This window comes from Pongo abelii, chromosome 16 (genome assembly GCF_028885655.2).
Source record: "Pongo abelii isolate AG06213 chromosome 16, NHGRI_mPonAbe1-v2.0_pri, whole genome shotgun sequence".
NCBI lineage: Eukaryota > Metazoa > Chordata > Mammalia > Primates > Hominidae > Pongo > Pongo abelii.
In genome coordinates, this window is record NC_072001.2 from 37,925,102 (window position 1) to 37,948,729 (window position 23,628).

General features: G+C 38.7%; 1 protein-coding gene across 1 annotated transcript in view; it reads right to left on the reverse strand.

The window, feature by feature from the left end:
- Window positions 1-6,693: 6,693 nt before the first annotated feature.
- Window positions 6,694-23,628, reverse strand: part of DPH6 (diphthamine biosynthesis 6) — a 450,913-nt gene continuing 433,978 nt past the window's right edge. Inside the window, exon 9 of the mRNA XM_054532586.2 lies at window positions 6,694-6,977. Coding sequence (XP_054388561.1) covers window positions 6,912-6,977 — 66 coding nt within the window. The 3' untranslated portion in view covers window positions 6,694-6,911. The remainder of the gene's footprint in view (window positions 6,978-23,628) is intronic.

Consider the following 23,628-nt stretch of genomic DNA (forward strand, 5'->3'; position numbering starts at 1 on the left):
AAACAACAACAACAACAACACAAAGATCGGTTTCTGAATAAAATTTGTAGTGATAACAGTTAAAAAAAAAAAAAAAAGATTCTCCATAAACAGGCCGGGCGCGGTGCCTCACGCCTGTAATCCTAGCACTTTGGGAGGCCGAGGCGGGCAGATCACAAGGTCAGGAGATGGAGACTATTCTGGCTAACACGGTGAAACCCCGTCTCTACTAAAAATACAAAAAATTAGCTGGGCGTAGTGGCACACGCCTGTAGTCCCAGCTACTCAAGAGGCTGAGGCGGGAGAATCGCTTGAACCTGGGAGGCGGAGGTTGCAGTGAGCCGAGATCACACCACTGCACTCCAGCCTGGGTGACAAAGAGACTCTGTCTCAAAAAACAAAAAACAAAAAAAACCCTCCATAAATAGTGGAGGGATGGCTCACCTTTTGATGCCAGATCAAAAAGATGCTCTGAGTGGTGGGAGGGTGGGAGGAGAGTGAGGGACCAGAAATTGCTTAGTATGTACAAGGTACACTATTCGGATGATGGCTATGCTAAAAGCCCAGACCTCACCACTATGCAATATATCCATGTAACAAAACTGTCTTTATACCCACTAAATCTAGAATTTAAAAAAAGCTCTGAGGAGATGAGTAGACTTGACCTCTCTAACTCAAGATGCAGAAACAGAGCTACCACAGTCTTGCTTCCATTCCTTATGGCTCAAACCTTCAAACTTCTTTGGCAAAGGCAAGCAACTGATTCTTCTCCTGCCCGGCTTGAGTTATTAAACTCCCATTACATTTAGACAAAATGCAATTCTCAAAATAGGATGCAAACACAAGCGCCAATGTGCCTAGTTAAACTGAAGGAAGGAAGAATGATTTAAAGTACAAAGATCTTTCAAAATCAACATTGGGTGCAACAGATTCATAATTCCTTTTAGAAGTTAGCTCTGGAAGGGGCACTAGATGGATAGAACATAAGGGTTTATTTGTGTCTCCCTGCCTCTGTTTTTCAATTAAGTTTTAGGACTTGCCAAAAATATTCTAGGGTTTGGAAGAGAAAAAGGTAAAAAGGTTGCAAGAGTGCAAGATTTCAAGATTCATCTTTGAAAGCTAGGCTAATGTATCAACCTGGATTAGTCTGCCAAAAATATGAAAATATAAAAACATTATAAATTAGTCAGATGTCCATGGCTGTAATCTGTTTGCCTGATGCCAGATGTACTTATGATAGGAAAAACAGGTGGCTTAAAAATAGCTAGAAAATGTTAAGTACTTATATAACACATTTTTTTTTTAAGTATCAAATGGGTTGTTATCTTATTAGGGTTTCCAGTAAAAGAAGTGCCTATGATTTAACGTGGACCAATGGTAAGTTTTCCCATTTTAGGATTTTAGTGTTCATTTAGGGAACTATATAATACCATGTAGTACAAATCTTTTATTAAATCAATGCATTCATTATCTGAAATAGAAGTTTTATTCAATCACTGTGTTTTGATAGACTAGACTATCGCACACAGGCAGGAGATAATGGATTGAAGAGAGTGTCCTTGAAGGAGAGGAGCTCACACCTCCTTTCTTATACATTCCCAGGAGACAGTCCATTTCTGAAACCATCAAGATTTCAGAAGGCTGGCAAGGACTGTGAGCCAGCCCTATGTGGTATAACAAATCAGCACATGAAGGAGCTAACCATGTAACTAGTGAGAGGAAAAAAATGAAATCACTTCTGCTTAAAATCTCTCGATGTCTTCTTTTAACCTATTTAAGGTGAGCGGCTCAGGTGGCTTTATGGCGACCCAGCCATGTGTATGGTAAGGAGTCACTAGAAGCCATCATCAAAGTTAGTAAATCTATTTCTGCTCTCTGCAAGCTTTACTCACTTAGATTGATCTGCCCATCTCTCTTACTGCCCAACAATTAGGGAAAGAGCAGGAAGTGCTCTTAGGAGAGGGAGGAGAAAGAATACGAGGGCTACTAGGCAGATATGAACAAACACAACACAGATCCAGAAAAAAGATGCTAATTGGTATTTTTACATTGGTATGCAGGAGGGAAATCAAGGCTCATTTAAGAAAATGCTCACTTTTTGGGCCGGGCACGGTGGCTCATGCCTGTAATCCCAGCACTTTGGGAGGCTGAGGTGGGTGGATCATGAGGTCAGGAGTTCAAGACCAGCCTAGCCAAGATGGTGAAACCCTGTCTCTACTAAAAAGACAAAAATTAGCCGGGCATGGTGGTGGGCACCTGTAATCCCAGCTACTCGGGAGGCTGAGGCAGAGAATTGCTTGAACCCGGGAGACGGAGGTTGCAGTGAGTGGAGATCATACCACTACACTCCAGCCTGGGCGACAGAGCGAGACTCCATCTCAAAAAAAAAAAAAAAAAAAAAAATGCTCACTTTCCCATAACTGCCTACAACTTTGTGCACTGATAGGGTCTTACATACTTTTGTGTTTTGGATGCTGGAATAGTCATCAACATACACTAATTTTGATACTGATGATCTCTACACTCTTCTGGCAAGAGGGTATGGTTAATAAAAGTTAAAAGAAACAGAATAAAATGGATTCATATATATATGTGTGTGTGTATATATACATAAATATATACACACACATATATATATAATGTTTAGAACCAAAATCAAATATATATTTGTGTACGCTAAGAGAAAACCTTGTTAGTTAAATATTGATGTGAGGGTCTGTCACTTGGTGGCAAAAATTCTTCAAATTTCAAATCTTAAAGATCTCTTCCTCAGTTGTGGGTTTCTCGCAGTCGTGTGCTGGATGCATACACTACTACAAAGATCTCTGGGAAATGCTCTTTGGCAGCGGGACTTGGAAATTATGATGAAAAAACACTCACTAGCACAAGTTGTGTAAAAAGATGTTGATGTTACTTTCTGAACATTTAATAGCTGTTTGCATTTATTGATACACATAAGTGGCATCACCATATTAATATAAACTGTTTCTATCAAAAGTCGAAGGAAGTGAAAAGGAGAAGAGGAGATTCCTAGAGAAAAAAGGGAAGCACAGAATCAGCAGCCTCTACCTTCCAAAAACATTTCAAAAATCACCCTACCCATCAGGAGGATTTTACATTTTCCCACTTTATAAGAGGAAGGGAAATAATTCTCGATTGGAGAGAAAGTGACCTTATGATCAAGCCATTGCATTGTTTCCCCACTTTTCAACTTGTAAAGAGGACAAGACATAGCTACCCACCTTCTGAAGCAAGGCAGGCCTGAGGTTGCTCTTGCTTCATGTCCAGTTCACAGTCAATAGCGCATCTACTGCGTCTTCCGCTTGCAGCTCAGATGCAGTCCTGAAATGCATTGGATGGCATATGATGGCTTTTTCTGGGTATAGTATCAGAGTGATTTATGAGAAAGGAATCAGAAATGGGTTCAGTCTTGCAGTGCACAGTGTCTTCATACCCCTGACTAAAATGCTAACAAGGGAACTTTGCAGGGTTCTAAAACAGCTCTCAGTCATACTGTAGTATCTACAGTGCTCCCCACTTTGGCCTGGGATTAAGATCCTTTTGAAAGGCCAGGCACGGTTGCTCATGCCTGTAATCCTAGCACTTTGGGAGGCCAAGGCAGGCAGTTCACCTGAGGTTGGGAGTTCGAGACCAGCCTCACTGTTTTTTTCATATGAAAGGAGCCATTCACATCAATGGGTGCTTCGCGGGCCCTGGGGTCAGAAAACAGGCAGACGTACAAGGCAGTAGGTACTCATTTCCATTCTTAACTAGGCTAGCATTTTTCCAGTTGAAATGCCCAACATATGCACCTTTAAATGCCTTACTTAGGCTTTGAATGACTGCAAAAAGCAAGTTTTGCTTACAAATTTAGTTTTCCTGTTTTTCTCAGTGCTAGGTAAGGAGCACTTTCTTCTTCTTCTTCTACTGACAATGAGGCTCAGCTCTTGACAATTGAAACTCTGTAAGCAACTCTAGAATTTTGATGCACTGTTGTATTCACTCATTAAGGAACAAAGCCCCTTCCCAAAATAAATAGACTTGAGGTCTAGATCATGAAGGTCTGAAGAAGTAAAGTTAGGTGCAGAAGAGCCGTCTTTTGAAGAAGTTCACCATGAAAATAGCGCACGGGCACAGAGTGGCTGCAGCTATTGCTTGTGAGGATAAATGAGATAACGGATACTTACGGGCTGAATTGTGTCTTTTCCCCACAACCCCTGCCCCAAATTCACATGTTGAAGTCCTGACTCTCAGTACCTCAGAATGTGACTGTACTTGGAGATAGCGCCTTTAAAGAGGTAACTAAGATAAAATAAGGTCATATGAGTAGACCTTAATACAATATGATTGATATCCTTATAAGAAGAGATCAGGACACAGTCCGCACACTGAGGAGTGACCATGCGAGGACACAATGAGAGGAAACCATCTACAAGCCAAGGAGAGAGTCCTCAGAAGAAACCAAACCTGCCAGCACCTTGATCTTGGACGTCCACCCTCCAGAACTGTGGGAAAATAAATTTCTATTGTTTAAGGCACCCCATTTGTGGTATGTTGTTGTGGCAGCCCTAGAAAACTAATACAGATTTGAAAGTATTGGTAATTTATAAAGTATTATACAAATGTTAGTTATCTTTACTATTATGTGATTATGTTGCACTGGAATAATGTTATTATTCTAAAAATAAGAGTGAGGGAGGAAGACATATCATGAAGGAGCTAGGGAGTGGAAAGTGACCTGGATGTTAAAAAGGAACGTAGTTGAGTAAAAACGGATTGAATGCTAGGTGCTTGGTTGTACCAAGAAGAGTAAAGTATGCATTTTGACCCCTAGCAAATGTCAACATGATAAGGAAGATGCTGAAAGAAGCTCGGGGAGTGGGGGAAAGGCAATTACTTCTTGTTGGGTGTGATGAGTGAAGGTGGGGAAGAGGGAGTTTGCAAAGTTTTCATAAAAAGAAAGTAACATTTAAGGTTCAAAAACGAAGACTTTTCCTAGTCGATGAAGTGAAGGCAGAGGAGAAAGCAAGTTCAGCGGCACTGTTACATGAGTGTGCCGTGTTCCTGGGAAGAGCACACACTGTGCCGGCAGGACATGAAACAGAGGGGACAGTGCTAGGGGATAAGGTTGAGAAATGGTCGGCATCAATTTGTGAAGAGCCTCGAATGCTGTGTGAAGGGACCTGGACTTTACTATATAGACAATGAAGAAGAAAAGTATATATATGTTTTATTCTCTCAATAGTTCTTTACTTTCTGATTTTATCTGTTTTTCTCACTTTCATCTTTGTACCTTTACCCAGACTTCAAGTGCTGTCTCTCCCAGTCTACTGGGTTCCATCAGCCAAATGCTCCTTTAAGTCCATCTTTTCTGAAGACTTAACTGATTTTCCATTGAATCCATTCTTGAAAGCTAATCAGTAACCTGGATGTCCTACCCTGTGCAAGGTTTGTCACCAATTTGATGGATCTTTTAGGAAAAGTCATTTTAGCAATTTGTTAAGAACTGACAGTAATGGTCATTTACAGAGGTCTTGTGAGCCAAAGTGTGATGGGCCCAAAACATAGATTAATTGGGAGAGTAAAATGTGTCTAAAAGTTGACATATACCCTGTTGTCTAGTCTGGGCATTCTCTCCCTCTCTGTGTCTGAATTAAAATAACATCCATCAATTATGGAACACAGCCAAACAGTTAAATATAAGTTATGAGATTAATTGGAAATGCATGCCAATTCTTGAACAAGTTTCAAGAGAAACCTTTACTGATTCATGTTTATATATCACAGAGAATAATGAAAGTCACATTCACCCTTTACTTAAAACAAACCCTCATCACATCTACTTAAATAGCTCTACAGAACATTTTTTCTATGGTGGGTAAGCTGTAACACTACAGAATATGCATCTTACCAATTATCTGGTGAAAAAATGGGCTGAATGTCTAAAAAGGCACAAAAACTCTTATTACCACATTTTCTGCTCCCATGTACCAACTTGTAAATTAAAGTAATGTACCTGCCTCTGATCTCAAACTCTATCTTCAGTACACTAATAAAATGCTTCCATATTGGCCAAGAGTTAGTTTTTATATTTTTAGAATTTATTCTTCTAATAAATATAAAAAATTTAATACAAAATTTTAGTTATAGAAAGGAAATTCTTACAGTATCAGTATAAATGAAGTGGTTAGGAATAAGAACTTTGGTGTCAGATTACCGAGGTTCAAGTCCTGGCTCTCCAGTTTGTAATGTCCTTGCCCAAGTCATTTTTAATCTCCTTGTACCTTAGAGAATTACCATGAAGATTAAGTAAGGTAATGCAGGTACAATGCATGCACTGCACAATAGTGGGTAAAAACAACAAAGTGCTATATAGAAAAAATTATTTTCTGCTAGATGCTGGGTCTCTAAATAGATTTTGAAAGCTCTAGTGTACACCTGTCTCTTTCCACATGGAAAGAAGTGAGTTGACAAGGAAGTCATACAGAATGCCCGATATGACTCCCATCTGCAACTATAACTCCTCTGCCAGTGGGCAAGAAATGATAGTGCTGATGTAACTGATAAATCACAACTGCAGAAAAATCAGTTCATTTACAAGTTTTAACAAGTGGCTCAGAAGAAGTTGACTTTTACGCAGCTCTAAGCATGGAGGTCAGGGAGTTTGTGTTGACAGAGAATACTTTTGAACCTTTGAAGCAAAACAGATGTTCATACCTAGGCAGAAAGGTTTATTTTGGGTCTTACCATTGAACAAAAGAAGTGCAAAGTGTAATATTAAAATTCTTAGTCCAGCTTTGCACCAGGAGACTGTGCTGAGAACAGTTAGAGTGAAGATCTCACTCCTCAAGCTGGGTGGTGGAGTTGTTGTTTGTTGATTGAAATGTTAAACCAGCATGCCGCATGGATAATTTCTCTTCTGGGTAAATGGGTCACGTATACCAGAAGCAGTGCAGGTGCCATCTTGTCCATCTGTGCTTCCAGCAGTGTCTGGAACTCTTAAGATGCCAAAATAGAAAAACAATGAGTTTTCACTGTTGATCTTGAACAGAGCAGATACACAATCAACAGCTGTTCCACAAACTCATCTACCACTGCAAAGTTGATTTCTTTGGGGGTGAGATGTCGATAAAGATTCTCCTATCTTGCTGACACTCAGCACCCATTTTGTCTGGTCCTGTGGTATGTTTTGCTTGAGGAATTTTCCATTATCACATCAAATAAAACTAATGTTAAAATATTTGCCATGTCCTCAATTTTTCTGGTTTTTCATTTTAGCAGAAATTCTACTTATAATATGATTGAAATGAAAATGCCTTTCTCTAGCTCTGAAAATGATATTCAGGTTATGGTTATTAAAAATAAAACAAAGAAATGGAACTCTAAATAAACATTTAAGACAAAATCTAACGATGATAAAAATCAGCAATATCAGAGGGCTCTTGCTGTTAATTTGATGATGTTAATCAGAGAGGTGAGGCATATGATATGGTACCTTATAAACATGGGGCAGGGGAAAAAGTATATATTTTTATTAATAAATAATAAAACCACAAGAAGAAAACAAAATTCTTTTCACAATACCGTTTAACTTACAAGTTCAATAAAAATTTCTCATATGGCAGTTTCCTCTCTAAACTGAGAACTTCCCTTGTAACTAAAACTGTCATGAAGTTGCCACATTAGACTAATGATCTTTAGTTATAATTGGATAATCAAATTTTAAATTGTCAAGAAATGGAACTGAAATTCATGGAATTTGCCAAGAGAATAACTCTTTGATACACATTTGACAATCTGAAAAATACCACAAGCTTCTATTGCATTATCCAAGGGCAAAGCAAGCACTTGAATATTCTTTTTAAAAGCATTTCCCTCCATGATCTCAGGATTAAAAAATATCTCAGCCACGTTTGATGAATTTGTAATATATTTGCTTCAAGTTTCCTTCGGAGTAATTTTATCAGAGATGATTTTTCATGAATCCGGTCCTTGGTATAGGTTAACTTACAGCTAACTTCTTATTGTAATGACGTTTAACCACATACTCACAATGTTGCCCAGTCTCCAATTATTAACTAAGAATATGGAAGAAACAATTCTTGAATTGGGTGACATTTGTAATGAGTAGGAATTAAACTTTTAATGTGTGTGGATTAAGAAGACTATCCTTTACTGAATTTATTTCACATTGAACTGTTGACATTAGAGGTGATATTGACAAAAGTGGGGCTGATCAATATTGAACCCTAAGGGTCAAAGGACTTCATGTTTGGTGTAATAAGCAACTTAGTTTAGGTATTACAGTGTTTCAGCAAAGTAACAATTATTAAGGGTCAGGGGAGCTTTCCATTATAAACTGTAATTTGGGGAGGCTTGCATATTTCCAGTCTCCAAAGGAAAGGGATTGTGTGATCAAGCAAGATGGTGGCTTGGAAATAAAGAGAAAGCGAGTCATTAAATTTGAATTTGAGGAATTAAATTATTTCCATTTTTTAGATTCAAAACCTTTCTTTTCTTACCATCTCCATAGATCTTTAATGAAATCACCAAACCCAGGAAACTTTGGATGAAAGGTAAATCTCATTTAAAATTTTAAATGGTTGGAAATCTTTTCTTGTGAAAATTATCTAGCACATACAAGAAGTCTATAGGCCAGGCATGGTGGCTCACGCCTGTAATCCCAGCACTCTGGGAGGCCGAGGCGGGTGGATCACCTGAGGGCAGGAGTTCGAGACCAGCCTGGCCAACATGGTGAAACCTTGTCTCTACTAAAAATATAAAAAACAGCCAGGCATTGTGGTGGATGCCTGTAATTCCAGCCACTCAGGAAGCTGAGGCAGGAGAATGTCTTGAACCCAGGAGGTAAAGGTTGCAGTGAGCCGAGATCGCGCCATTGCACTCCAGCCCGGGCAACAAGAGTGAAACTCTGTCTCAAAAAAAAAAAAAGAAGTCTATAAATTATAAATACTACCAAAAGGAGCTCTGTATCAATTCAGCTAGATATGGTTCAATGAAACATCTTCTACACTTTCCACTTAGTCCCTGTGTAGAAGGTTAGCACCATATGGAGATCGTTACTCTTCACTCAAACATACTTGATCATGTTTGCCTACTTAATTGCTTAAGATTTCATTTTTCTGCAAATATTACTGTTTATTTAACTAAGAAATAATGCTTTAATTATTTACTTAAAATTTTGTGTTGGAAACATTGTGATTTGAACTTCAGAAAAAGGAAACAATAAGGTAAATATAATATATACCAAATATTTTATAAAAAATAATGATGAAATAAAAAATGGGTAACTTCTTAGAAGTAGATATTGCCTGGCTTAGAATTCAACAACGAAATTCATTCCCTTATTATTTTGTTAAATTAACATGAAAAAGTTTAAGATTACGGACTTTGGGTTTAATAAAAATTGCATATCTGAGCATAGAGGAGGAGGCCCTAGAGTACTAACTCCAGTACTGTCTGTCTATACCGGGCCCAAATAAACAAAACTTCTGAATCTTCAAGTCCTTCCTTGGGCAGACACCAAGTGCTCTGCCCTCTTGTGACACTTCTTTTTGAATTTAGAATGTATAGATACATTCAAACAACACAAATGGGCATTTATCAGTCAGGGAAGAAGCCATGCACTTTCAGTTTCCATTACATTAAACAAAATACTCATTAGTGCTTGGCATTTTCCCAAACAAACACAATCAAGGTGTCCACTGAGGGCTCATTGTGCATCTAAGAAGTTTAAAAAGACCTTCTAGACATCAGCTAGGGACAATTAAGAGATAGGTTAAACTACTCCGGGGTAAGAAGGCTGGAATTACTGGAAACAAACACATGTAGAAAATCAACTGCAAATAGACAAACCACTTTATTTTTAAGATCAGTTAGATATTCAAAGAGAGAAAGACTAAAGATTCCTCTGCTTAATAATTATTGCCCTCCTTGATGAAATCACAATACACTTTACTATGGGAGTATTCAGGTACATTAAAATTAAGTCACGTCTAGATATGTGGCAGAAAAAAAAACCTAATGGAAATCTGTCATCACAATATAATTTTTCCCATCCTTTACTCAACAAGCGAACTAAGTGCTACTACTACTAACAGGTCATAATAATGTAAGTTATCTCAGAAATCCATATCCATTAAAACTGTTGAAACATGTTTTATGCTAAACATCCACCCCCAGATCCTCTTAGAACAGCTTCTAGAAAATATTACTGAGAGCAAATACTTGCACACAGATCAGATCAACTAACTGTTTTTTCCAAGTGTTTTCTTTCTTTCCTTCATTCTTTCTCTTTCTCCCTTTGTCTCTTTCTGCCACCCATCCATCCATCCATCCATCCATCCATCCATCCATCCATCCATCCATCCATCCATCCAACATTCATTAAGTACTATCTGCCAGGCACTGTGACAACTGCAAAGCCTATAAGAGTGAACAAGACAGACAAGGGTTATGCGTACATGAAGTAACAGGCTAGCACATGCTGTAAAAGCTTTTATATGACGTTTGTTGTTGTTGGTATTAAAACAACTACATTTGAGAAATCTTAATTCAAGACTAGTATCATACGTTAAACTTCAAAAATCATTCATGTTACCTGTTCTTCACTCTCTGGGTAGGGGAATGAGAAGCAATGCTTTTCATAACAAAACTTCTCTTATTATTTTTTATTATTATTTTTTGAGATGCAGCCTTGCTCTGTCACCCAGGCTAGAGTGCAATGGCACAATCTCGGCTCACTGCAACCTCTGCCTCCCGGGGTCAAGCAGTTCTCCTGCCTCAGCCTCCCAAGTAGCTGGGATTACAGGTGTCCACCACCATGCCTGGCTAATTTTTTTGTATTTTTAGTAGAGACGGGGTTTCACCATGTCGGCCAGGCTGGTCTCAAACTCCTGACCTCAAGTCGTCTGCCTGCCCTGGCCTCCCAAAGTACTAGGATTACAGGCGTGAGCCACTGCACCTGGCACCTTCTCTTATTTTAAGGTGATATTTATCTTTGAACTTTGGCTGATAGAATCTAATTTACTAGGAAGTTCTAAGAAGAAATGTTAAATATAAACTGTTTCTCAAAAGGATGCTGTGGAATCTTTTCACAAGGAGTGTATGAAAGAATAGGCAAAAGGAAAGAACGCATACTTAACACGGAGCATGAAAACCTCCTTCAGTTTGCCACAGTATACTCTCCCTGCTTTTTAAGTCAAAGCCACCATTCTATCAGTACTTAACACGGATCTTTAAATCCCAGAGCTAATAATGCTTCCCAGCTACAGCTGGATGCATCTGACAAGCAGCATGTAGTAGGAAACCTCAGAGGGGATAAGGTTCCTAACAGTCAACTAAGGGTTCAAATCCCAAAAGAGATGCCCCTGGAGTGCAGAGCACTTAACCCTTCGACCAGTACCAACATGACTATTCAACAAATTATTGATGCTGCTAAATCCCTGGCAGATTGCAGACAGTCCTTGTATCCATTGAAGCTGAAGCATATGGCCACTAATGAGATAGATTTTTTAAAAATACATATACACATTCAGTCTTTGCTACATGAATGTAAATCCACTGAAATGCTAGAAGGTGATTGAACTGGATAGAACACTGTTAAATACATGCTTAGTCTCATGTTATGGATCATTTCCATTGACATCTATCTGCATCCTCAGTACAGTTTAATTAAAGCTGTCTGGAACAAGTCTGCCCTCTAAATGATCAGCAGTGCAATGAAAAGGTGAAATTTGAGGATGCTTGAGGCCTTTTCTGTAAAGCATTCAAATGACTGCCTCTGTGGTTGAGAAGAGCAGCAGAGAAGAAATTCATTTTCAAAATTAGCCAGCCAGTATACATTTTTTTTTTTTGCAAAAAAAAAAAGGCAAAGCTTCTTCTGATGTCATCTTGAAATACTAGAAGCTGAGTTAGTTAGTTATAGAAGATCTTAAGAACTCAAACTGGACCATGTTCTGGTCCCAAATAAACATGTTTTTTTGGCTTGAAAACAGTAAATACTGTAGCACACTTTCTTATTAGTATTTTATTTTGCAAAACAAAACCCCCAAATTGAACAATTTTGCATAAAATAATCCCTTAAGACAATTTTGCAACTAGATGGCAGGAACATCATGTTAGATATTTTCAAACAATTAAAATGTTTATTGAATCTCTGATGTTTCCAGCACTTGTTAAGGTATCAGGGGAAAAAGAATAAAATGTGGATCTAGGGCATGAGAAATGTGAGACATGAAAGACTGGATTTTAGATTTATTAATTTATATTTATTTTCTGTGGCATTTTCCTTTATTATGATTTTATTTAAATATATGTAGATCATATTTGTTCTTTAATTCCAGAATTAATGGTACTTTATAAAAGTATCAAAAAGACTGTCATATTTAAATATTTTTTTCATTGGCTTTTCCACACAAATCCATCAGTTATGGTGTAGGCTTTTTCTTTTCATTTAATATTTGATATTTACTTCATATAGGACATTGAATTATACTGTGTGCCTAACAGCCACTACCTGCCACCACAAAACAAAAATAGTCTCTCCCTGTCTATTATAACATGTTCATCCAGGATGGGAAAAACTTAAGAGTAGCACTAACCCAAAAAAGCATCCCTGAATTCACTCCATTCAGGAGTACAGATGATTTTAGCCCTGATGTCTCATAGAAATTAGTCAGACCTAGAAGATATTATATTGAAGCAAATAAGCAATATTTATTGAGTGCTTTGTGTGCATTGGCACTGTGGTGGGAACTCTGGGGAATAGGATTCAAGTACAAGCTTCCTCAATGAACTTACAAACTGGGAAGACAGACACATTGAAAGTCACCAAGGAATGATAGAGTCAGGTGAGTAAAAACTGGAGTGATGCTGAAGGCATTTTGAGGAAGATGAAGCTTGAGCTGAGCTTTGAAGAATGAGGCCAGAGGTCCAGGACAGAAATACCATAACAGGCACATAGGGGCTGAAGGGCCAGGTACAAAATTGCCCAGCCTGGAGTGGATGCTTTGTGTTGAGAACAGCTGGGGTCTAATCAGAACAGAAACTACTTGAGTTTATTTTAAATAGAAGGAATTTAATACAGGGAATTTACTTTAAAGGTGATCAAAGGCTGGGATGATGAACAGGAGACAGTATAGCAATTTAGAGATGAGCAACTTCAGGAAGCTGCCAGCAATGCTTTGGTTGGAATGACAAGGGAGAATACAGAGTTTCTGGAGCTCAGAAACCAGGGTCACTCAGAGGATGATGGAACTAGAGAAGGCTTAACCAGTTGGAGCAAAGGAGGAATAAAAATGCAATAATTTCCAGAGATCTGCATGAAGCAGAGAGAAGGAGAAATAACTTGACTTCTTCCACCCCCTAATCTCCCACCAATGTCTCCTATTTGCCAGGCCCAGTCTGAAGTTGACAAGGAGCCTAGGAAAAACATCCTGCAGGGGTCAGCTTCCCTGTGATACAGAACAGAGTAGGGGAAGGCGAGGACTATGTATGACAAACAGGCTAATGATTAACAAACAGAGACTAATGCAAAATTAGGTAAGATTATTATAGTAGGACCCTTTTATATAATGGGTTATGAATGTCAGGGAGAGGAATTTAAACCAAATAGGCCATCTTAGGTTTTGAGATCTTAGGAAGCCATCTTAGGCTTTGAGATCTTAGGAAGCCATCTTAGGTTTTGAGATCTTAGGAAGCCATCTTAGGTTTTTGAGAAGGGGGAAGATAGAATGAAATTGAGATTTCAGGAATATATGGCCAGAGTATGAAAAAAGATTTGAGGCAGGGTGACCAGTTAGGAGGTAGTAACAGATTAAAGATGGCCACAAGCTCCTTGAAATTCCTCCCCTTGAAAGGTGGGGTATATTTCCTTTCCCCATGAATCTCAGATGGTCCATGGAAGAAGTGACACCGTGCCAGCAGGCTTTAAGAGGACTGGGAGATTCCATTTTGGTATCTTGGAGTCCTGAATTGCCATATGAGAAGTCTAACCATCCTGCAGAAAAAGATCATCTGGAGAAGCCCAGAGAATTTGGGGCAGGCAAAAGGGCTCAGGTGAATCCAGTTGTCTAGCTGTTGCTCACCAAGGCACCAGACATGTGAGTAAAGCTGCCTTAAACCCTCAAGACAGGCCCAGCTACCAGATGAATTCCAATGACTGACTGTTGTTAATGAATCATTCAGCTGAGCCTTGCCTAAATTTCTGATCCACAAAATGATGAGTTATAATACAACTGTTGTTGTTTAAATTCACTACGTTTTGGGGTATTCTATTACGCGGCAGCATATAACTAGAGTGGAGGCCGTGCAGTAATATGAACATGTCATGATAAATACCCCTAATTAAAACTGTAGTAGGAATGGAGAAGAGGCACATTTTTTGGAAGAGATCCTGAGTTTTTTTGTGTTTATAATGGGTTGACAACTTTTTTTTCCTGAAGATGGTCACATAGCAAATATTTTTGACTTTGTGAGCCAACATATCTTTGTTGCTACTACTCGACTCTGTCATAAGGCAAAAGAAGCCACAGACAATATGTAAATGAATATGTGTAGCTGAGTTTCAATAAAACCTTATTTACAAAAACAGGTGGCTGACTAGCATTGGCTGTGGGACATACATTGCTGACCTCTGGTTTATAAGGTTTGAAGTAGGGAGGAAAATTCAACTGGAGATATGTTACATCTAGATAACACACAGGAATGGAGCTTTGTGACCTGTCAGGGCGGTAGTATAGATTGAAGAATAGCTAAATATTCTGGAAGAGGGACTACAACATTGGTGTTATATCTTTTTAAGGTTGCTTCTGCTTTGTTGTTTCTTTTAAGTGACATTAGGATAGTTAGTAAACACACTAGCAGGCTCAGGTATTACTTTAATCTATAAGATGGTTCCACTGAGCCAGGGAACTTATAATATGGAGACAATCAGAGAACAACATTAAACAGACTTTCAGTTACATCTAGGTCTGCTCTCAATGGTTTTCAGATTAGTACAATTTCAACCCAATATATTTTATGAGTAAAGTGGACTGTTCTAGAACCATTTTTTTTCTGTGTGTGGCTAATACCACTCTAATTTTTAATTTACATCACATACATGATTTATTTGAACAATTATGAGTTTGGCAATATTTCTTGCTCATATTTGAAGAGCATCTACAATATTAATCTCAAAGTATTTATATCCTAAACTATCCTGAGAAGTCAATGGTTATTTTCCCTAATTTATGATATATTGAAGGCATTTTGTCATGCTATTTACTGTTATGTCATGGGAAAAAAGTGTGACCTTTGAAGAAATAAAACAAGCAGTTTTTTAATTCTCCTGCATATCTGTTAAGTTTATGGATATTTAGGCTTTATAAAACTTCTATCAGGCAGCTAAACAATTTAGACTCACACAGCATGTAAATTCTATCAAACAAGGGCTCTTTACCCTTTCACCTATTGCCCTACAAGTGCTTGGCACAGTGGTACAACTATTCAGAACAAACACTAATAGTCTGCTTTAAATCTTTAATATAAGTAATGCAGGCATGCTAGAGGATTCTAGTGAATATTGAAAGGAGTTTTTACCCATTTAAGGCAGAGAATGGCTTGAACAGTCCTGTTTGGAGCCAGAAAAAGAGCAACCTGGTTCAGAGGTGAAGGCTTCTTATGGTTCCAGTATTTGATAAAATACAGGCCTTGTAGCATTTCCTCATAGACCTGTGACCTCAAGCCCTGGCCTTTAGACTTTTTCCCTCCTTGAGAGTGAAATGATTAGTGAGGTCTTTCTATTAGATATGTTAGCAGTTTCTGCAAAAAAGAGGATTTTAATAATACTAAATTGCAAAGAATTATGAGGCAGGGCTTACTCCTAGATACTAAGACAAACCCAGTTGAAGCTGACTACATAAGCTCCTATGCAGGGCCATCTGTTTAGTTCTAATAGTATTTTCTTTCTTTCTTTTTCTTTTTTTTTTTTTTAAATCTTTGTAGCTTGGTTTCAAGCCCTGTCTGGGACACCTGCTCAATGTGAAATGAGATTGGCGAGTCTCAGTCCATTTGTGGCTGGCTGAAATTTTCCATCTTCCTTTCCAGAAAAATGGTCCATAAGGAAATTAAGTGAAAAGAGTTAGACGTCACACATGGATTCACGTGTAGGTGTACTGAAGGCCTAGAGGATCTTCCTGTGTGAAAAGTACAATATAAATTCAACACTGGTTCATTGGTTCATCCACTTCTCCTCTCAGCAGCTCTCTAACACCTGGGGTCTCTGATACCCTGAAGAGGGTGCAACTTTAGGGACATCTTTTTACTATTGTAAGCCACTGCATAATTTGAGCTGAGATTGTAACATGGTTTGAAATTGGCTGTATTTGCTGCTTCATTTAAACAGGAATGGCGTATGAAAATAGATAAAAGGTACATATTCTGTGCTTTTCTACATTATGTAAATAGATTCTACATTATGTAAATAGAGATTTAAAGTTTCTCTAAATAATAATTAAAGAATATTCATAGTTTAAGAGGAAACAGATTAGATGCCTTCAGACCATATATTACCCAAGAGAGAAGGCGGACGACCGTAATTTATTATAACCCAAGGCAATATTACCCTAAAGTGGTACGAATTTTGATTTCAAAAGTCAATAGGGTCTTTTCCATATAAATTTAAAGCCACCAAAAATTTCACTGAATTTACTAAATACACAATTAGTTTCTTGTTACAGATAATTTCTATTGATCCAAATCTGGTTTGTCAGCATGGATTAATCAGAATCATCCGGGATTGAGATCTGTATGGCTCAAGGGATCAGTTTCTGGGCTAGGAGCCTCTCACCCCCAGGTCACTATTTCCAATGCACAAAGGAGTTTTGAAAGGCCTATTTGACAGCTGGTGTGAAACCAACCAGCAATTTCAACTAAGTCTCCTGCATAGATTCACTGTCCCTTATATTAAAAAACATTACCACCTACTGTCTGAGGGTATATGTAAGGTGAAAAATTATTGCATTGTCACCAATCTTAGTTATTATTCATAGCTACGTCCATATTTATAATCTCCTATGGTAAGCAATAGCAGTTGCTATCTTCAAGGCCTGCCGTATCTAGTTATAAAATATTTATCTCTGTATGACATTTTCCTGCAGTTGAAACCAGCTGATCTCTGATAGACCAAGCTATTGTATATTCTTTCTTTTCTAGAATAAACTGTAGAAATATTTATTTTCTAGACAATGTATGTGTGTGCAACTCCTTTCTTTGTTTGCCTTTCAGGTCTTCCCTAAAGTGTAGGTTATAAGGTTCTAATCTTTTATCACTACATAAAAACTTCAGGCCCAGGTCTTCACCAGGCTTCCCTAAAGAAAATACCGTCCCTGGCAGTTTCTGGGTTAGATGATTGTCATTCACTTGCTCACGGTCTTTAGGAGGCTTTTAACCCCACCTGGGCATCCGTAATGATCTATTGGGTAGATCTATGGGGTAGATTAGGGTAGTACATATGCCCTGCTCTGTGGCCACATATTTCATCACTCTAGGTCAAAGAAACCCTCTGAAGATTCTCTTCCCTTCAGCCTTCAACCTGTAAAAGCCCTTAATAGCCTTGTTTATTCAAGGTGAGTCAGGCAACCTGGTTTTCAAGAGTTTTCTAGTTCTAGTCCCATAGATTTTGTTGTCAGGGACCAAACAACCTGTTTCTTTCCTGTCTTTGTAGAAAAATGAATAGGCTTTTACTATAATGATATTAGCCATTCTCCTAGTTAGGAAAGAAAAAAAACCCGGTTACCCTGAATTAAAGAAAGGAGATTCTAGCCATGTTGGATCATGTATTAAGTTTTGCTACCTTGGCTGGGCACAGTGGCTCACGCCTGTAATCCCAGCACTTTGGGAGGCCGAGGTGGGCGGATCACCTGAGGTTGGGAGTTCGTGACCAGCCTGACCAACATGGAGAAACCCCGTATCTACTAAAAATACAAAATTAGCCGGGCGTGGTGGCACATGCCTGTAATCCCAGCTACTCGGGAGGCTGAGGCAGGAGAATCGCTTGAACCCAGGAGGCGGAGGTTGTGGTGAGCCAAGATCACACCATTGCACTCCAGCCTGGGCAACAAGAGCAAAACTCTGACTCAAAAAAAAAGTTTTGCTACGTTTTCTTTACTAAGGTATTTTAAACATATGGTTCTTCTATGAAACTATACATCTAGGAAGCTCAACATAGTGACTGGTGCCTATAGTGACTGTTATACTGTGAATGCAAGTTCATGATTCTTATTCATACAAAGCATGAAAGGCCGAGGCGGGCAGATCATGAGGTCAAGAGATTGAGACCATCCTGGCCAACATGGTGAAACGCCATCTCTTCTAAAAATTCAAAAATTAGCTGGGCCTGGTGGCGGGTGCCTGTAGTCCCAGCTACTCGGGAGGCTGAGGCAGAAGAATTGCTTGAACCTGGGAGGCAGAGGTTGTAGTGAGCCGAGATCGTGCCATTACACTCCAGCCTGGGCGACAGAGTGACTCCGTCTCAAAAAAAAAAAAAAAAAAGAGAATGGTGGCCGGGCACAGTGGCTTATGCCTGTAATCCCAGAACTTTGGGAGGCCAAGGTGGGCAGATCAGTTGAGGACAGGAGTTCAAGATCTGCCTGGCCAACATGGAGAAACCCTGACTCTACTAAAAATCTACAAAAATTAGCCAGGCGTGGTGGGGGGCACCTGCAATCCCAGCTATCCTGGAGGCTGAGGCAGGATAATCACTTGAACCTGGGATGCAGAGGCTGCAGTGAGTTGAGATCACGCCACTACAATCCAGCCTGGGTGACAGAGTGAGACTCTATCACAAAAAAAGCAGAATGTCTCAGTGATAGAGGTCATGCCCACAGGAATTGGTGGCTTTGTTACTAGTTACCCATACGTCTGTGGCTACTTAATTTCAAGTACCTTTGCTGTGGGATCAGAAAGGAAGGTGTGGGGGATCTAATTAAACCAAGACATTTGCCTTCCTGGATTCCAGATATCAGGGAAGTAGCCCAAGATAAGTATCTTCCAATTCCAAATTGTTGACCCAGATTGCTCCAAACTGACTTGAGTGCTCCTGGCCATAAAGCTAGAGGTGTGGGAAGAAGGAGGAAGCTCCTTTGGTTTCAGGTAAATGAGTGGAGTTGACCTAGCTAAGTGGCTTCCTTCTCAGTCCAGGGAGTGGGAGGCAGACAGTTACATTCATAGAATGTCTTAGTTGAGAACAAAGAGCTGCTGGATTCACCCTTAGGGAATTTACTGTTGTCCTAGAGAAGGCCATCACTAAGTAAAAACACTGAATTCTTTGGAATTTAAATTTTTCCAGTGTCCTCATAGCACCTTGTACACATTTCAATTACATCATCATAGTGAACTTCAATCATTCACCGGTTTTCCTTCTCAATGAATAATAAAGGCAGTGACTATAGATTATTTATCTTTACGGAACAAGGATAGAATCTGATATATTACCTGCACTCAAGAAATGTGTGACAAATGAATGCATGGGAGAATCCAGAGAGGAACATGACATGTTCCATACTTCTTTCTTATCCTATTCTTTCCTTTTGGTGATCGTGACTTAGAGATGGAATCATTACATTATCAGTGTAGTAGAGTTGGTAAGCCCTCAAGTGCCCTGTGCTTAATTTGAATTCTGATTTTTAATACTTTTTAGTTATGTGATTTTGAACAAGAATTAAATCTCTTCATCTGTAAAATCAGAATAATGCTTATTTTATTTGGATGTTGCGAGGATTAAATAACATACAGTTCTTGACACCTATAAGTTACATTATTAGTAATATCACTGCCATCAAAGTGAGAATATGTCCAGCTTGCTGCTGTTGAGTCTCGGTGAGAGGGAGAAATCATTTACAGCATCAAGTAAGAGTGCCTGATTTATTGTCTTGGATCACGCTAAAAAATGGACTAACCCCCAGTTATTGTGCATCCCCTGGGTGATTCGATTTACCAGGTAGAAATATGTGTCTTCCCTATTCTAATTTCCTTTAGAGAAATAAAATCTGATTATTTAGTCAAGGAAATTCCTTTTTTCTTCTGGGTGGCCAAGGTGTGTGTGTGTAGGGGGAAGGTGGGTAGAGCCTGATATGAACCATGTTTCAGTGTCCAGCAATCCTGGGGGCACTGAGGAAGAGTGTGAGTGCATAAATATGGGATGCTGCCATTCTGAGCAAGCCAGAGAATGCACCTAGATTCCCAGTGTGGACTAGAAATGCAAGGGAAAGGAGGCACTGATTAACAGAAAGTTCTGGAAGAAGTCTGACATTGGAAGGGTAGACTTTCCAATGAAGTGAATATGGAGGACGCCTGGAGAGGAGAAAACATCTTAGCCTAGAATCTTTGCACACAGTGGCAGAATGGTAGTCTGCTAAATAGTAGAGGTAATGAGTGCCCATAAAACTAATGTAAGAAAAAATATTTCTAGAAACATTAGATGATCTCTAGAGTCTAAATTTCCCTGGGGAAATGTAGTTATTTCATATTTACTAGGTTTCTTTTCATCAAAAAGAAACATTTACTTGAGTCTATATTACCTCTTTTTTTCTTAGTTTATTTGCATTTATAACTCTGCTAAAATAAATTGGTAACCTGGAAACACACAGGTACCATTTTTTTCTTGCCACTGGCCAGTTCTAAATTATCAATAAATAAAAGAACTTCTCATACCCAGACCTTGATTTGAAAGATACCCTGAAGATTTACAATATGCTAAACCAGGGAAAAGCTTGGGAGTAATCAGTACAATACATTTTGCTCTCCATCATAATCAGTTTTTCAGCCTTCATGTCGATAAAACTTTTTCTCCTTTTTCACAGTGGTTTACAACTTAAATAATTTAATACAACAGTTGTTATATTTTTATTGCAAGCTTATAAAACCGGTACCATAAGTCTTTTCTATGCAATATATTACCAAAAAGTGACAGTGGAAAAGGGGAACTGATGATTACTAAAACTGTAATTCAATCTTCAAGTTCTGAAGATGTCATAAAAACATCTTCTGCTTTATTTGCATATGGCAGATACTATCAGGATGCCTCAAATGAACTCCCTCTGGATATTCAATCTCTCCTTAGGCATTATTTCCTATACAATAAAAAAGGGACTTCACAATGCAAATGCAACTGTGATTCAAGCCCAATAGTTCTTTTTGTCAAATAGGATTTTCTTTTATGAAGTTTCATCTTAGAATTAATTTTGATATCAATGCCTGTCAAGCTGTGGAAATTGAGCTGAACCAAGTGAGTCTATTCCTCTTTGCGCTGACTTGTAGGAAGTGGTAATTAGAAAAAATGCAGAGATTTTGTACTGTGCTAAAGAAAATTTAACTCATCATGCTACATATTGTCAATCTTGTCCAAAGTATAGAAGCGGTACATAGCAACATTCTATAAATGCCTATTTTATCATATATTTTTTAAATCCCCTCTTTACTACTTTTCATCTTATATTAGTTGCATGAAAATTATTTTCTAATTCTGACCAATTGCTGCTATAATCTGAAAGGTCTGTGAAATTAAATAACAGATTCCGATAGTGTTTATGATTAACAATGTTCCACAAAACCTAGGACACTAGCATGGAAGAAAACGTATTTCATTAGATAAAGAGGATGGCTAGTTATTTGCACATTCTTGCCAACTGTTCTCACTCAGTGGTCTCGTCACATGTGTACTGACTTCAGTCTAAAACAAAGTGCCATCAAATTCCCCAAATCTCTTCTTTCAATGTCCAGCATATAATTAATCTAATGATGTTGCAAATAAAATTAAACAACTCTTATCTTTCTATTAACAGAGTCACTTTGCCTTCTGTATCAATGCTCTAAAGCAATACTTTACAAAACCCTTTAAAAATCTTCCTAGGATGAGAATAAATTAGTTTTTATAGGAAGGTGGAGGAATCGAACTTTCATAATATGGCTGCCTGGAGAGCAACATATACAGTTGGAAGGTAAAATTTTCCGTTTATCCCCCAGCCTGAGAGAGTGCAGGTGGTGCTCTGTGGGTTTCTGCACTTTGTCTCCCAGCCAATGCAGCCCTGGCCGACTCCACAAAGGGTGAAAGGTCACAGACGCTATGTGAGTGGTGTTTAATTCTCACCACAACAGAGGCTGCTAATCACATAACATTAGGGTGAATTATGATAATTATAAAAAGCTGAACAGAGAGATTCAACAATAACAACAGCGCGACCACAGCTGTGATGGTAGTGATGAAAAGGTGGTGCTTTCACGGCCCATGGTAATGGGTTTGATTGAGATTCTGGCAACCTTTGGTGAAAGACACTTTGCCCCTTGCAGGTTAGCTTTTTCTAAACCACCTCTATAATAAGTAGAGTAAAAATAACCCATTTGAACAGTTTCTAGTGTTGGAAGGAGCTCAAAACACTCTCCTCTAGCATGCTGAAGTCCTATTCGTCTATAGAGTAAGAATTTATTTCAGAGTCACTGCTTTCCAGCAGGTCTCAACTTGTACAGCTGTTGGCTTCTGAGCCTTACATGAAATTTTAATTTGTCTGATCTCATTTTACTCTTCTACATATGTAACCCCCTGTAATGGATTTTATTTGCCCTTGGAAAATTTGGAGAACAATAAAGAAGAGCTTATTCTTAGGCGTTTTCAAATTCAGGAAAAATTGATTGCACATTTTGGAATAGGAAAAAGTCAGGCAATGGGTATGAAGTGCAATAAAGAAAAACTAAATGATATAGTTAGTCCCTACTGATTAGATAGTTTGCTTTGCACATTTTGGGGGCAAAGAAAGCGTCATAGTCTTTTGTTGCTCACCAAGTTGAAATGCCTTGCAATGTTAGTTGTTTTACTGAATCAAGAGAGGCAGAGATATTTAGAAGCCACGAATTGCAAGGGGAAGTTGGGCCACCATTAGCCCCAAAGTTTAGCGCTAGGGCTGGCTTCTAAGTAGCACTTACTAACCGCACTCCTTGGATATACAGAAGATGCAGCATGTTTAAAATAAAAACACAGGGCTTCAGCCATATTTATGTATTTGTTTATTTGAGACACAGTCTCGCTCTGCTGCCCAGGTGTCACGATCTCGGCTCACTGCAACCTGTGCTCCTGGGTTCAAGCGAACACCTCCAGATAATTTTTGTATTGTTAGTAGAGATGGGGTTTCACCATTTTGGCCAGGCTGGTCTCAAACTCCTGACTTCAAATGATCCACCCACCTCAGCCTCCCAAAGTGCTGGGATTACAGGCGTGAGCCACCACACCCGGCCATATTTATAAGCAAATGGTAGCACACCAAATCTTACTAGGAAGTGAAAAAGTAGTCCTGGTTGACAAATAAATGAAATGATACATATACTCTATGCAAATAATGCCATAAAGCAAATAGTCTCATATGTTCTAGGTAAGGCATCTGGGTAGTTTCTAAAGACTTTTTTTCTTCTTAAAATATGATGCAATGATCCAATGTAGTGCTAATGAAGGTGGTAAAATCTACTACAAAATCTGAGTCATGAAGAAAAAGTTCAAAACTCTTTGACACAGTTCAATAGAAGAGGCACCAAATGCCTTTAAAATACCATGTTATCAAGCCCAGCTGCTATGAGGTTGGATAATTCCAAACTAGGGTCTAG